Source organism: Pristiophorus japonicus, chromosome 16, assembly GCF_044704955.1.
Source record: "Pristiophorus japonicus isolate sPriJap1 chromosome 16, sPriJap1.hap1, whole genome shotgun sequence".
NCBI lineage: Eukaryota > Metazoa > Chordata > Chondrichthyes > Pristiophoridae > Pristiophorus > Pristiophorus japonicus.
In genome coordinates this window covers 10324590-10340327 of record NC_091992.1, presented here as the reverse complement: position 1 = coordinate 10340327, position 15738 = coordinate 10324590, and the positions used below count along the sequence as shown (strand labels likewise).

At 48.2% G+C, this 15738-nt stretch overlaps 1 protein-coding gene across 1 annotated transcript in view; it reads left to right on the top strand.

Moving 5' to 3' along the window:
- The first annotated feature begins 892 nt into the window (after nt 1-892).
- The window catches only part of LOC139226312 (aldehyde dehydrogenase family 3 member A2-like), a 28424-nt gene continuing 13578 nt past the window's right edge, over nt 893-15738 (top strand). The window contains exons 1-6 of the mRNA XM_070856974.1: nt 893-1056; nt 8114-8286; nt 10506-10737; nt 12049-12134; nt 13119-13327; nt 15477-15594. Coding sequence (XP_070713075.1) covers nt 8125-8286; nt 10506-10737; nt 12049-12134; nt 13119-13327; nt 15477-15594 — 807 coding nt within the window. The 5' untranslated portion in view covers nt 893-1056; nt 8114-8124. The remainder of the gene's footprint in view (nt 1057-8113; nt 8287-10505; nt 10738-12048; nt 12135-13118; nt 13328-15476; nt 15595-15738) is intronic.

Here is a 15738-nt window from a genome sequence, read left to right as displayed (position 1 = left end):
GATCCCTTTAGCCGTAAGGGCCACATCTAACTCCCTTTTGAATATATCTAACGAACTGGCCTCAACAACTTTCTGTGGTAGAGAATTCCACAGGTTCACAATTCTCTGAGTGAAGAAATTTCTCCTCATCTCGGTCCTAAATGGCTTACCCCTTATCTTTAGACTGTGACTCTTGTTTTGGACTTCCCCAACATCGGGAGCATTCTTCCTGCATGTAACCTGTCCAATCCCAGCAGAATTTTATATGTTTCTATGAAAGCCCCTCTCATTCTTCTAAATTCCAGTGAATATAAGCCTAGTCGATCCAGTTTTTCTTCATATGTCAGTCCTGCCATCCCGGGAATCAGTCTGGTGAACCTTCGCTGCACTCCCTATTGAGGATAATGAAAGGGGTTTAGAAGTAGAGAAAATGCTTCCACTTGTGGGGGAGACCAAAACTCGAGGTCATAAATATAAGATCGTCACCAATAAATCCAATGGGGAATTCAGGAGAAACCTCTATTACCCAGAGAGTGATGAGAATGTGGAACTCGCGACCACAGGGAGGGTTGAGGCGAATAGCACAGATGCATTTAATAAGAAGCTGGATAAGCACATAAGGGAGAAGGGAAGAGAGGGATATGTTGATGGGGTGAGATGAAGAGGGGTGGGAGAGAGAGGGGGCTCCTGTGGAACATAAAGGCTGGCATGGACCAGTGGGGCCGAATGGCCTGTTTGTGTGCCGTAGACTCCATGTCATTTTTAACATTTCGGTTAAAGAAATGCAGCTGAGGAGTTGGGATTAAAAAAAAAATAACTTTGAGGAGTGAAAACAAAGTTTTTGCAACAGGAAGGAGCCATGCAAGATCGCATTTTGAGTTGTGCGACTGGTTTGTCCCTCTCCGGCTGCCGCTGCTCGGCAATTTATTAATTTATTGTCCCGGCGATTTAAAGCAGTGAAACAGCTCGGGAATAGCGGAGAGATCCACACTCGCAAAGTTGCGGAGAGCGAGAGGGTACTGCCCCCGGGGCTGAGCGGCTTTCCTGGCTGCTCGCTCGCTCCTGATATCCAGGACCGTAAGTGGCCTTTTCCCTTTTCCCTTTTCCCTCTTCCTCAGCTTCCGTCTTTAGTCATTGTGAGACGTGCGAGTACCATTTTGTCAAATGTCTTGGGAGGGTGTGGTTGGGATTAGTTGATCGTTGAGGCGTTGTCATGGGTTGTACCCAACTCCATCTAACTCGTCAACTCCTTCCAACTCCGTTAGTTGTTTTATTGATGTCGTGTCATGGGTTGCACTCAACTCAACTTAACTCTATTCTGCTCCATCCCACCCCACTCTCTTCCATTCAACTCCACTTCATCATGAGTTAGTTTATTGAAGTTTTTGTCATGGGTTGTTCTTGCACTCCACTCCAACCCATCTTCTCTCATGCTCCAGATATCGGATCAACTTGACAGATTTTTATTAGACAGAACACACCAGTACTATGCGATCAGAGTTCATTCACCCTTGTGTCCCTTTTTATACCTTTCTTGAAACATACCAACTTGCGCAATTCTTCGTCTGCAATTGTCACTCACTGATTCAGCAGATGTCACATGACCTGGTTTTGAAATAAAACCTGAGTTTCCCAATTATTATGTATTGCTTAAGGTTGCTGAGTACTGCATTTCTCTGTCTTTGATTTCACTTTCTCCCCCTGCCCCCCCCCCCCCCGACTACCTCACAGTCCCCATAAAATTTAATTGTTTGCCTTGATTTTTAAAAATTCTTGTCCTCCATGGCCTTGCCCCTCCCTATCTCTAATCTTCTCTAGCCCTACAACTATGTTTGTTGCATCTCAATAAATTATGAAATCAAGTGCCCCTGATTAAAGGGGGGGCACTAAAACCGACAAACTTAAAAACAAATTAAACTTTAGATGTTTTAGGTGGTTCAAATTAAAATTCTCATCCCGGGGATGATGATGCACTCCAGTTCCTCTAGCGCCCACCTTTCGCGGAAGGCCGCGAGCGTACCGGTGGACACTGTGTGCTCCATCTCCAGGGACACTCTGGCTCGGATGTAACTATGAAGAGAGGCAGGCAGTCTGGCTGAATGACCCCCTTGACTGCCTGCTGCTTGGACTGGCTGATAGCCACCTTGGCCATGCCCAGGAGCAGTCCTACGAGGAGGCCTTCTGACCTGCCCGCTCCCCTCTATAGGGTGCCCAAAGTGTGGGACTGAAGTGCAACCAGAATTTGAGGAGCAGCCCCTTCAAATAATGAAACAGGGGCTGCAACCTCACACGTTTGATTTAAAAACATGGAACACGGACTCTTTCAGACTGCAGAAATTGCAGGTGGCCTGGGAGCCCATGAACCAACTTAAAAACTTATTGCATCGGACTGCTCCCTGCAACACTCTCCAGGCCAAGTGCCCAATAAATAAAGGGAGAACTCCTGTGTAGAGAGCACTCCATTGGGGACCTCTGCCTCCTCCGGATGGCAAGATGGTACGCCATGGCGTGTCCGGACGGCAGACGAGGCTGGCCAGGTGGAGAGTGTGCAAGAGCAGCCCGTAGAGGAAACCTCTCCGCGCAGAACTGAAAGGCACGGAGGGGATTTCCCGGAGGAGGCTCAAGTTGTGAGGTGCCACCTCCCGGGGGAGGTTTCGGGGCTTGGTGCCGATGAGGAATTCTGTCTGGACGGGGATCAGTTTGGACAGGATCTCCCCACGTGCTTGAGCCTCCTCGACGCACCTAATGGAGTCAGGGCAGTGTCTCCAGCCCCACAACACCACCCCCCTCCCCCCCCCCCCCCGGCACTGTCGAGATGTCTGTGCTCCTTTAATTCTGGCCTCTTGAGCATCCTCTATTATAACTGTTCAACCTCTGCCGGCTGTGTCTTCAGCTGCCTGGGCCCTAAGCTCTGGAATTCCATCCCTAAACATCTGTGTCTCTACCCCTCCTCTTTTTTTTTGAGACGCTCCTTAAAACTTACCCCTTTGACGTAGCTTTTGGTCACCTGGCCTAATATCTCCTTGTGTGACTCTGTATCAAATGTTTGACGCTCCAGTGCAGCGCCTTGGAATGCTTTACTATGTTAAAAGGTGCTATATAAAAACACAAGATCAATTATTTGCTAGCTTAATTAGGTTGTTTTTATTATTTGTATTTAGCTTACAATTTTAGATAAGTATAAACTTTGGGCTGATTTGATTAAAGTTTATAAGATGGTGAAGGCAATAGAATGTGTTTTGTGTAGATTGTTTATTTAGATTAAAATAGGTTAGAGGGGACTGGCGGTGGGGGGAACGGGGACACAATTTCAAGTTGTATAAGGGCAGATCCAGGTTAGATGTCAAGAGGTGGTTCTTTTCCTGGAGAAGAGAATCTGTGGGACAGGCTGGCTGCTGGCTTGTGCAGTGAGTAGGGATCCACTGAATTCCTTCAAATGAGAGCTGGATCTGTTTCTGGCTGTGGTGGGGATCACCTCTTACGAAAACAAGTACTGTACAATGTTAATCCGGGCCAAAGCTATATCCTGGGCTAGTTTCGATTGCCCAATGGGTTGGAGAGAAATTATGCACATTTTTATTAACCCTAATTGAGGTGATTGATTATCTGTTTGCCACTCTGAGGAGAGATTACACGGCTTCCTGGTGGGGTGGGGAGGAGGCATCTTCTCGGGCAGTGCCCTGGAGTTGAGGATGACTTGCTTCCCACACTAAAATGAGTTCTAAGGGGACCAATGCTGGCCAGATCCCGAACTTAATTTTGAAGGGTGGAGGATGCCTGTACATGAATTATTTTAACGTGGGGTGGCCGTTGCACAACAGCCACCACACGGATCTGACGGAGCAAGGTCTTGGTCAAATGAAGGGGATCCAAGATTATTAGAGACCAGGCTCTGCTTCTTGGGCCCAGCACACTCTCACACCCTCTTCCCCACCCCACCCCCCCCCCCCCCCTTCCCTTCAAGCTCCCAGTGTAGGAAGTGGGGTGTAGTGATACATTCTTACCACAGGCACCGTGGCTCAGTGAAATATTTATGGGCTCCCACTGAGTGTGAGGATTCATCTCCTCAATATGGAATGATCTCTGTATGTGCATTATTTTAATTGCATAATTACTTCATTAAATATGTTGCCGATGTATTGTTGGAGATTGAGGCAGTAGGTGAAACCTTTTGCACAAAATAATCTTGTATTCTATACTATATTCCATTATTTCTGCAGTTAAAGTATTGTAAGACTGTACAAAAAGGTTACATAGAATTTTACAGCGCAGAAACAGGCCCAACAGATGCTGGTTATTCTCCACGAGCGAGTGTGCATATTTTGATCCACAAGACATCGCAGTTGTGCACCACAGGCTGGATGTGCCGGGGGTGTTTTACTGTCTACCATTATTCTTGCATTCAGTTATGAGATGGAAACCTCCGTTCCTGCTTTTTAACCTTCTCGTACTAGCTTTTTTGCCTTTAAGTTCCCACACACTCATTGACTCAGAGTGCCATGTCTGATGTTTCTCTTCCTGCACTTGATAACTTGTTCAAACGCCTTTATCGTCTAGTGCGTCCTTTGGTACTGTTATGTATGTAAACATTGTAACTGTGTAAGACTTGCCACCAGAAGGCACAACTGTTGGAGGCCCAAGGGTCACCTGCACACCTCGTGCAAGGGAGTATAAAAGGTTGTCTGCCATGCTGCTTAGGCACTCTGGTGTTGTATTAGATACTAGGGTCACATCAGTTTTAGCTCACAGTACCCAGTCTTATGGAGTTCTTCCATAACAGGTACAGCCCGTCCTTGGAGCCAAGTAACTCTGAAGGTTCTTCCGTCATCATTATCTGCGTGTTCTTTTTTGGCATCTTTTTCTGGTTCGCTTTATAATAGTGTCTCTTTGTTCTGATGTACCTTGATTTGGTAATTGTGCTGTCCCAGATAAGAACCGAGAATGAGCATTTCTACACTCTCTCTCTCCTGATTGCTGTTCAACTTTCCCAGTCCGACAGAATCTCTGCTGCTGTTGCCATGGTGTACCCATCTCATAGTCGCCGTTTCTCTTTTTTTATTTTATTGCTCTATTCATTTCATTTCTCAAATTATTTCATTTCCCCACAGAGCACAGCAAATAACGCATCAATTGATTAGACACTTTAGCTTGGACTTTAACTTCGTGTATAACTTTCAGGATGTGTTACTAAAAGGGATGAGTTCACAGGTGTTTCAATGAAAGACCTAATATTCCAGATCCCGAACTACATCCTGAAGGGTGGAAGATGCCTGTGCGTGGATTTTTTAATTGTGGTGGCCGTTGCACAGCAGCCACCACACAGGCTTGACAGAGCTAGGTCTTGGTCCAGTGGCAAGGGTTAAGCAAGATGACTGGAGACCTGCTCTGCTGCACGGACCTAGTGCGCACACATAATCGCAGTGTGGGCTGGCCCGTGCTGCCCCTGGGCCCTCCTCTCCTGGGCCCTTATCACGTCTCCCTGCGATCTGTCGCCGCTCCTGCGCCCCGACCTCTCCGCTCCTGCTGTACCTGCCCACACTCCAATCAGCGACGTCCAATCCAGTCTCCCTCTTCACAGCCATCACTCTCCAACATGTGCTGCACCTTGAAGCAGCATGCTCCTTTTTGAAGACTTTATAGGTATATTCAGTCCCTTGTCACCTGTTCCACCATTTAATTAGGTCGTGGCTGATGATCTGTACCTTGACTTCAGTTATCTATCTTTTGGTTCCGTACCCTTTAATACCCAATTCCTAACAAAAACCTTATCGATCTCCGTTTTGAAATTTGAATTGATTCCCCACCCTCCAAGCCCCAACAGCTTTCTGGGGGATGAGTTCCAGATTCCCACTACCCTTTGTGTGAAGAAGTGCTTCCTGACATCAGCCCTGAGTGGCCTGGCTCCCATTTTAAGATTATGCTCCCCTTGTTCTGGACCCCTGCCCCCTACTACTATCACCCCCACACCCCCTCCCCCCCCCCCCCCCCCCAACCACCAGAGGAAATGGTTCCTCCTCCCTATCTGTTCTATGAAATCACCGTCGTCGTCGCCACCATACTGAGTTCCTGAGTGACTGAACAGTCCAATTTGGGAATGACAGTCTGTCCCACCTGTGACAGACTGACAGTCGTTGAAGGAAAGGGTGTGCTCTGCACTCTCCCGGATGCTGCTCTTCCACTTAGGGTGGTCTTTGGCCAGGGATAGACTCGGGGATAAGGTGTCAGCCATTTAAGACTGAGATGAGGAGGAATTTCTTCACTCAGGGTTGTGAATCTTTGAAATTCTCTGCCCCAGAGAGCTGTGGGTGCTGAGTCTCTGAATATATTCAAGACTGAGATCGATAGATTTTTGGACTGGAGGGGAATCAAGAGATATGACAATTGGGTGAGAAAGTGGAGTTGAGGTTGATGATCAACCATGATCTTATTGAATGGCGGAGCAGGCTCGAGGGGTCGCATGGCCTGCTCCTGTTCCTATTCCTTATGTTCTTATAGGGTGGTGTTTGGCTGACACTCTGGTAGCAATTGGAGGCCTGGTTCCCATCCATGAGATGGGGGGAAAAATTGGAGGGTAGGTTGCTCTAGCTCACCTGTTGGCCATTTATATTGTGGTGTGTCAGCTGAGGCTTGGGAGCAGATTGTCTGGGGCCCTGTAACCTTGGTCAGTGGTTAATGGAGAAGGGGCTGAAGGGGAAGAAAAATAAGTTAAGAAAAGTAAGAGCCATAACTATTGAGACTGTGTTGTTTTTTTTAAAAGTATCTGGAAATTGTGAGGACGAGGTGGTGGATGGGGGAGAGACTAGTTTACATACTCGGAGAAGGGAGCTTTGTCCATGGTCTCTTGTCTTATGATCGTTTGCTGATAAATTCCACAAAATGAAACACATTGTTTACTGAGCTCCACGTTGGGCCCTGAGTGTTTTATTTGCCAGAAATTGCGACCTAGTTGGTACTGAATGGCCCTGAACAGGCTTGGCTGGGGAAGAAGGTTTGATGAAGTTGGGATGGGAAGTGAGGGAACGGTGAGCTTGAAGTTTGGGTAGAGTAAGAAGGGGGAGCAGAGTGTGCAGGCAGCTGATCAGAGTGTGAAATCTGTCAATGGAAAGATTGAGGGAAGGCGAGAGGTTGTTGGGGGTGGGGGAGGAGGTCCAGGGGGAGTGAGAAGGCCAGAGTTGGGTAGAAAGGTTCCAATTTAAAGGTGGGTGTGAGGGGGAGCTTTCTTGCTGACCAGTGGAGGCTGTTATGTATGCAAACCTCACCAATGTGTAAGACTTGCCACCAGGGGGCACACCTGTTGGAGACCTAAGGGTCACCTGTACACCCTGGGTAAGCAGGTATAAAAGGCAATCCACAATGCTGCTTCCTCCCTCTGGAGTTACATTAGAGACCACGGTCACAATGGTTTGAGCTTGCAACAGTCATGTTGAGTTATTCTGAATATAAGAGGCAGTGCCAGAGGAAGAGCTCAGAATCATGGTGAGCTCAAAATTCCTTCAGGTGAGGGTGTGTGGTTATTGTAATGTATACACTTTGTATGCTCACGGGTTTGTTGAGTTGTGAGTGGCTTAGCCAGTCACGTGATGTTCACAAGACTCAATAAAACCCCAGTCAGTTGGGTTCAGGGGATCCACGATGAGGCAGGTGGTTGGGAGCCTGGATGAACTGGTGATGTGTAGTGTGATAAACCTTTGCTATTAAGGACTAGTTGGTTTATCAGCAATGTGTTGCTATGAATTTTTAATCGCAGATGAAGCAAATACATTACAGGTGGAATTCCTTCAGATGAGGATGTATGGTTCTGATGACTGGTTAAAGATGAAATGTTCACCTCGTTGCTCTTTACAGATACTGATCTTTTGCGGATTCCCAGCGTTTCCTGTTTTAGTGACAAACCTTTCCACAAACATGGTCCTCCATATTTATTGCGCTTTAGCCTGCCCCAGCATGACCTACTCCGCCTTTTTTATAAAGTATTGCCGCTTCCTGAATCACCAGCCCAAATCACACCCGAATCAAGATGGCCAAACGCAGCAACATTCAAACACACAGTAGGCCCCTGTGTTTATTTGTGTATCGAGACACTGTTCCGTACACCAGTGTAGACAACTCACCGGTGCTTTGCATCCCTTGGCAGGTTGGCACATCATGGAGCAGATTGAGCTTGTTGTGGCCGGTGCGAGAGCCGCCTACAATCTGGGGAAAAGCCGGCCGCTGGAATTCCGGGTTCAGCAGCTGAAGGCGCTGGAGAGAATGCTCTTCGAGAAGAAGGAGGAGTTCTCGCTGGCTCTCAAGAAGGACTTGCACAAGGTTTGAAACAAAGCTCTCGTACGCGATCAGCACCTTAACCAGGTTCCGCAACCCTCCCTTCGTGGTCCTCGCCTGCGATGCTGCGATTATTTAGCGTGTGTCCGGCCACCCCGAATGTGTGTTTTTTATTTTCTGCTCTTGTTCTCGGGTCTTCACTCTCTTCCCTTGGGGAGCATTGCGAAGTAGTGGAAGGATTCTCTGGCTGATTAACAGTTGGGGAAGGGGCTGGCACCTCAATGGGTGGCACCTGCACCTCCTCCAAAGTCAGTAACAGTGGGAGCTTCATCCATCTCCATTCCCTCCCCCTCAACCCCATGCTCTTGGTCTGGAGGGTGGGATTGGAAGATGTTCCCCCTCTTCAGGCTCGTCCTCATCTGAATCTTCTGCATTGTCAGGGTCAGCCTCCAGTTCTGCAAAAATATAATCAAACACAGGCAAATGGCTAGCAGCAGAGGAGAGGGCAGAGTGGGTGGCATGACTAGGCTTACAAAGCATATGCTGATTTGAAGGACCACGATGAATGATAGCACATTGCATCAACCGAAGCATAGCTGACGGAGACATCCCCATGAACCGAAGCATGGCTAGCCTGCGCAGTACTTAACATTTAGCTAAGCCAGACTCTGGAATTTGCAGAACTGGACCTCTCCCTAGAGTGCGGGCCCAGCTTGTGCAATGGTGGTTGCTTTTCTCCAGGCAGGACCCATCAAAGCAGCGACCCTATCTTCCAATCGTGTTCGTGGCTGCTGATGTGCCAGGCCTCCTGCTGTTTGCGTTCTTTCCCTTTTTATGTGCCACCTTCCTCTACAAAGATGAAGAAAATGCAACATTTTGGAGAGGGTGTCTTTCTGCTGGGTGGGTACCTAGTGTGGTACTTGGCCACATGGACCAGGTTTGGTTTTCGGTCTTTACCGTGCCGACTGATCTGTCATGTGGGTGGTAGGGGAGACAAAACCCAGCCAGTGTTCATACTCTGTTTACTACCCAGTGACCCATGCGTACGTATGAGGGGTGGGGCGGGAGATGGGTGTAAGATTCTCAGAGATCTTTGATTCCAAAAGATTCAATGTTGACTCAAATTGGTACCCCGAGATTAAAATTTTATTCAGTATAAGCAAGGATCAACATTCCTCCTGGTGGGTTAAGCAGCGATAAACAAAGCATAGTCATACTGAGCCGTTCTGCCTTGGGGACACCCCCTGGCACAATCCCCTGAGCCTGCTATTCTCTCCTTCAGTTGTCAGGCCCCATCTTTTCCAATTAACTCTTCCTGGGATATCTTTTTTTTTTTAAATATACCTTTTTTTTCCCTATTCAAACCTCCCTGGAGGTTTCCTGGACCAGGACCAATGCACTTAACCTTCTTTGTTTCCATGGGGCCTCCTGTGTCACCCTACCTTAGCCAGATTTGTCTCCCATAGTAGCTAACCTACTTTAAAAACAAAGCATTTGTTTTATTTTTAAGTTCTATGCACATAGGCTCACTATCTGTCTGGTTGCTATGCTATCTGGTCTAGTTCTTGCTTGAGCAGTTCACAGCCCTTTTCCAAGGTCCTGCTGCAATATTTCACTTCGCCATTGTTTAACAATGTATATAATGTGATCGTTAGTCAAGTTAACCATTATTTTCCCCCCAGTTGCCTTTGCTGCTAAGCTGGTTACCTTGCTTTTGCGAGCTAATTATATATTGATATAATTTCTGTCAAGTCATTATTAATAAGCAAAGTTTAAAAAGGAATAACAGGAAAATTCTGGAGATGCTCAGCAGCATCCGTGGCGAGAGAAAGTAAACGTTTCGGGCCAATGATCTTGCGTCAGAGCTGGAAAAAGTTAGAGATATAACCGGTTTTGAGCAAGTGCAGGGGCCAGAGGTCAAGGATGTGCATGTGGCAGAGCGTGGCAATGAGCATGGATCTCGATGTGGCGAGGGCAGTGGTCTGAATGCTAAATAGTTAATAAGGAAATTGGCTATAATCTCAGGAGGAGCATCGTGTGTGGACAGCAGTGGGCTTTTGGCTATGAAACCACGTGACCAACTGCTTAGACAACCAGGCTGCCTTTTTTTTTTTGGAAGGGTTGTCCTGTGAGTGAGATACCAGAACACTGTCCATTTCCCTGGCACCCACAGACACAAGTTAGTATCTTGAAGGGGGTGGGTGGGGTGGGAGATGGGAAGAGATGCTTAAAAATTACTTCCCGTTTTTTTTTTGAATTGGCAGAATGAGTTTGCGGTGGAAATCTACGAGATGTCCGGCATTCTGAACGAGATCACTCTGGCCGTGAACAAACTGCCCGAGTGGGCCGCCCCAGAGCACGTGTCGAAGAGCATGATGACGCTGATGGATAGTGTCTACATCCACCGAGAGCCTCTCGGTGTGGTTCTGATCATCGGGGCCTGGAACTACCCGCTGGCCCTCATCATCCAGCCTTTAATCGGGGCGATCGCAGCAGGTGATCTTCAGCTTAACTACTTCCCGAACCTCCGCCGGAAACAGTACAGTGGATAATAAATGACCTTATTTTCAAATCCCTCCATGGCCTCGCCCCTCCCTATCTCTGTAATCTCTTCCGGCCCCACAACCCCTGCCCCCCACCCCCGAAATGTCTGCGCTTCTCTAATTCTGCCCTCCTGAGCATCCCTGATTATAATCACTCAACCATTGGTGGCCATGCCTTCTGTTGCCTGGGCCCCAAGCTCTGGAACTCCCTCCCTAAACCTCCGTCTCTCTCTTTCCTCCTTCAAGCCACTCCTTAAAACCTACCTCCTTTGACCAAGCTTTTGGTCACCTGTGCTAATCTCTACTTATGTGGCTCGGTGTCAAATTTCTTAACTCCTAACACACCTGTAAAGGGCCTTGGGATGTCTCACTGCATTAAAGGCGCTATATAAATGCAAGCTGTTATTTCCTGTGTCCTGGTACGTTTTTCAATTGCTGTTTTGCTGACTTCCATTGATGAATTTTCTAGTTTTTCTGCTCCTCTCCTGAAGTTGGCCACATGTTGGGGGGGGGGGGGGGGGGGGGGTGGCTTAGTTTAGGCCCATGAGACACGAGCCCTGATTTTTAACCCAACTCTCCAGGTGGGTTTGGGGTCTGGTGCCTGGTTTTTGACCCGGCCCGACTTCTCGCTTGGGTTGGGGTACAATCGGGGGAGGGTGGGGTTTGAGTCTCGGCCGGTTGTTCGATCATGCCGGGGGGTGCATTGCAGCCCAGTCCGGTCCGGTTTTCCCCTCGGAACTCAATATAAGATCAACACGAAATAAATCCAACAGGGAATTCAGGAGAATGTCTTTACCCAGAGAGTGGTGAGAATGTGGAACTTATTACCACAGGCAGTGGTTGAAGCAAATAGTATAGATGCATTTAAGGGGAAGCTGGATAAGCATATGCGGGAAAGGAAAGTATGTACGTTCTGTTTGTAGCCACCAGATGGCGTCATTGTTGGAGGCCACTGAGCAGCACGCACATGGTGCTGCTCAGGTATAAAAGGCCAGCCATTTTTGGAGTCAGGCACTTTGGGCCTAAATAAAGCAGAGCCAAGGTTGTCCCTTGCTTAGTTAAACATTACTCAATTTGAACCTTTATTGCATACATAACAAATAGAAGGATATGTTGATGAGGTGAGATGAAGTAGGGTGGGAGGAGGCTCGTGTGGAGCACAAACACCAGTTGGGCCGAATGACCTGTTTCTGTGATGTAAAATTCTATGTAATAAGGTTCTGGTTGCCAGTGATGATTTTTTGTGTCACAATCCCGTTCTCAGGAAACGCTGCAATCGTGAAGCCTTCTGAATTGAGTGTGAATACCGCCCAGCTGCTGGGGAATCTCCTCCCTCAGTACTTGGACAAGGTGAGTGTGGGCCGGGCTGGGCAGTGACTGGACTACATTGGGTAAAACAATGATGACCACTTGCCTGCTTTTAACATCTGTCCCTGGTACTGCTGCCATTTTATTGAAAGGTAGAACTGACTGGTGTAGGGTGAGAAATTGCGTCTGTCACAGTGCGATCAGAAGTCTGGGCAGGGCAGGCAGAGATCTGATCTAACGAGTGGCCATTTTACCTCTGCTTTGTGCCCCAACAGTAGGTTGTATCTGGTCGCACGGGAGGGGGGGTGGGTGGGGAACCTGAAATCTAAGCGGAAATGCCTAGTAAGTCCCTTGAAATGCACGCACTTGAGTATGCTCACAGATTTGTAGAGCTGATGCATTGTGAGTGGCTTAGCGGGTCACGTGATGGTCACAGGACTCAATAAAATCCAATTCAGTTGGGTTGAGGTCATACATGATGAAGTATGCAGTTGTGAGCATAATTTTTGTTGTGTTGACTTGAGGAATAAATATTGGTCGGAGGACACCAGGGATAACGCCCCTGCTCTTCTTTTGAAATAGTGCCATGGGATCTTTTACATCCACCTGAGGGCAGACTGGGCCTCGGTTTAACGTCTCATCCGAAAGACGGCACCTCCGACAGTGCAGCACTCCCTCAGCACTGCACTGGGAGTGTCAGCCTAGATTTATGTGCTCAAGTCTGTGGAGTGGGACTTGACCCCACAACCTTCTGACTCCGAGGCGAGGGTGCTACCCACTGAGCCACGGCTGACAAAGTTATAATAGCACTTTTCGATTCGTATATCGAGATATGGAGCTGAGGTACCGATCAAACATGATCTAACCAAATGGTGGAATAGGCTCGAGGGGCTCAATGGCTACTCCACTTCCTATAAAAATTTTCATGTTGGCGAAAAAGTGACAGTATAATTGGTCTTTGGTGCAGGAGTGAATAGGCTTGGAGGGCTCAAGGGGTTTTACCTAATATGGGGTTCCTTCCTCCAGGAGCTTTACCCTGTAATTAATGGAGCGGTGGAGGAGACAACCGAACTGCTGAAGCAACAGTTCGATCACATCTTCTTCACTGGCAGTACTGCCATAGGCAGGGTTGTCATGGAGGCTGCTGCCAAACATCTGACCCCTGTGACCCTGGAACTTGGAGGGAAAAGTCCTTGTTACGTTGATGGTGACTGTGACCTGGACGTTGCCTGCAGGTTAGTTTCTGGTCAAGGGTGAGGTGAGGATGGCTGGTGAAAGAAATGGAAAGACTCCTGCAATGTATGCACCTGGTGAGCATGCTCACAGGTTTGTAAAGCTGTTGCTCCTCAATTTCTGGCTGCACTTCAGTCCCACACTCCTGATCTTTGGGCACCCTGTGCGGAGGGGAGCGGGTAGGTCCGAGGGCCTCCTCGTAGGACTGCTCCTGGGCACGGCCAAGGGGGCCATCAGCCGGTCCAGGCAGCGGGTGGTCGAGGAGGTCGTTCAGCCTGACTGCCTGCCTCTCTTCAGCACCTACATCCAGGCCAAGGTGTCCTTGGAGATGGAGCACGCGGTGTCCACCGGTACGCTCGCGGCCTTCCGAGAGAGATGGGCGCCAGAGGGACTGGAGTACATCATCACCCCCAGCAACCAAATTTTAATTTGATTTTATTTGTTTTAAAGTCTAATTTATTTTAAATGCCGGTTGTAGTGTCCCCTCCCCTTTTATAGGGGGCACTTGGAAAAAATCATAATTTTTAGTGCCCAAAAAACCCAAAAAAACCCCCACAAAAATCACCATAAAAACAAAAAAAATTAAAAAAAAGGGCACGTGAAAAGTGTTTGGAGTGTCCCCCAGATCGGGGGGGCACTTGATTTAATGTTTATTTTGTTTCCCCCCCGCCCCCCCCCCCCCAAAAGAGTTGTAAAGCTGTTGCTCCTCAAATTCTGGCTGCACTTCAGTCCCACACTCCTGATCTTTGGGCATCCTGTGCGGAGGGGAGCGGGTAGGTCCGAGGGCCTCCTCGTAGGACTGCTCCTGGGCACTGCCAAGGGTGCCATCAGCCAGTCCAGGCAGCGGGTGGTCGAGGGGGTCGTTCAGCCCGACTGCCTGCCTCTCTTCCGTGCTTACATCCGAGCCAGGGTGTCCCTGGAGATGGAGCACGCGGTGTCCACCGGTACGCTCGCGGCCTTCCGCGAGAGGTGGGCGCCGGAGGGACTGGAGTGCATCATCACCCCCGGCAACCAAATTTTAATTTGAACCACAAATGTCGAAAGTTTTACTTGTTGATTGTGATCCTTTCATAAGGGGGCACTTGTATTAATGTTGTAGAGCTGTAGCACCTTCTGCAAGAGGTGGGCACCAGAGGGACTGGAGTGCATCATTTCAACAGGGAACAAAATTTTTAATTTAATTTGATTTGTCACAGTTCCCTTTTTAATAATTTGTGGATTTTTGTGCCTTTACAAAAGGAGGCACTTGATTTAAAGTTATTCTAAAAATAGTTGTGGCAATGTTGCATTGTGAGTGGCTTAGCCAGTCACGTGATGTTCACAACTCCATGAAACTCCAGTCAGTCCATGATTGAGGTATGCAGTTGTGAGCCTAGTGGATGAACTGGCGATTGTTAAACTTTTGTTCATAAACCAACTAGTTCTTCATGGCAACGTGTTTCGATGGATTCTTAAACAAAGAACCCATGAAGCAAATACATTACAACTCACAGCCGCAGTAGGCAGCGATCGGAGCGCGGACTTGAGACACGTATTTGCTGCAGCGTGGAGGAAGCTTTACTTTTTTGTAATTCATTCACGGGATGTGGGCGTCACTGGCAAGGCCAGCATTTATTGCCCTTGCGAAGGTGGTGGTGAGCCGCCGCCTTGAGTCACTGCAGTCCGTGTGGTGAAGGTGCTCCCACAGTGCTGTGAGGGAGGGAGTTCCAGGATTTTAACCCAGCGACGATGAAGGAACGGCCGATATATTTCCAAGTCAGGATGGTGTGTGACTTGGAGGTGGTGGTGTTCCCATGCGCCTGCGGCCTCTGTCCTTCGAGGTGGTAGAGGTCGTGGGTTTGGGAGGTGCTGCCGAAGAAGGACCGACTAAACACCGTGTTTATTGTGGCATCCTGCATTTAACCCATGTGGTGCTTGATGGGACACTGTGTAAAAGGAGCTTTATGATGTCCCATGAAACACTCCCAGGGCCGGTGTAGCATTGGTTAGATAGCAGTCTATGGGGAGAGCTGGGCAGTAGGATTCAATACATGGTGAATGGCCTCCTTCGATACTGTAAACACTTGTAGCTCTAAGAGAGTAGCTTGAATTGTGCAAACATTAGCTATCAACCAGTTCTTTTTGTGAATAAAAATTGATGGTTCTTTCTAGACGTATAGCGTGGGGACGGTATGCCAACTGTGGTCAGACCTGCATCGCTCCAGACTACATCCTGTGTGATAAAAGTATCCAAGATGAAGTGGTGAAGAAGATCAGTGCAGCTATTACAGTGAGTTTATAAAGATAAGAGAAACGGTGGGAGACCACGGTGGGTCAGTCTGTGCCTGAAGGAGGAAGGTACGGTTCAGGACCGGGTGGGAGCTGTCCTGTGAAGTGAGTTGGATTTACAATGATTTGCTTCAATCACTGTCAA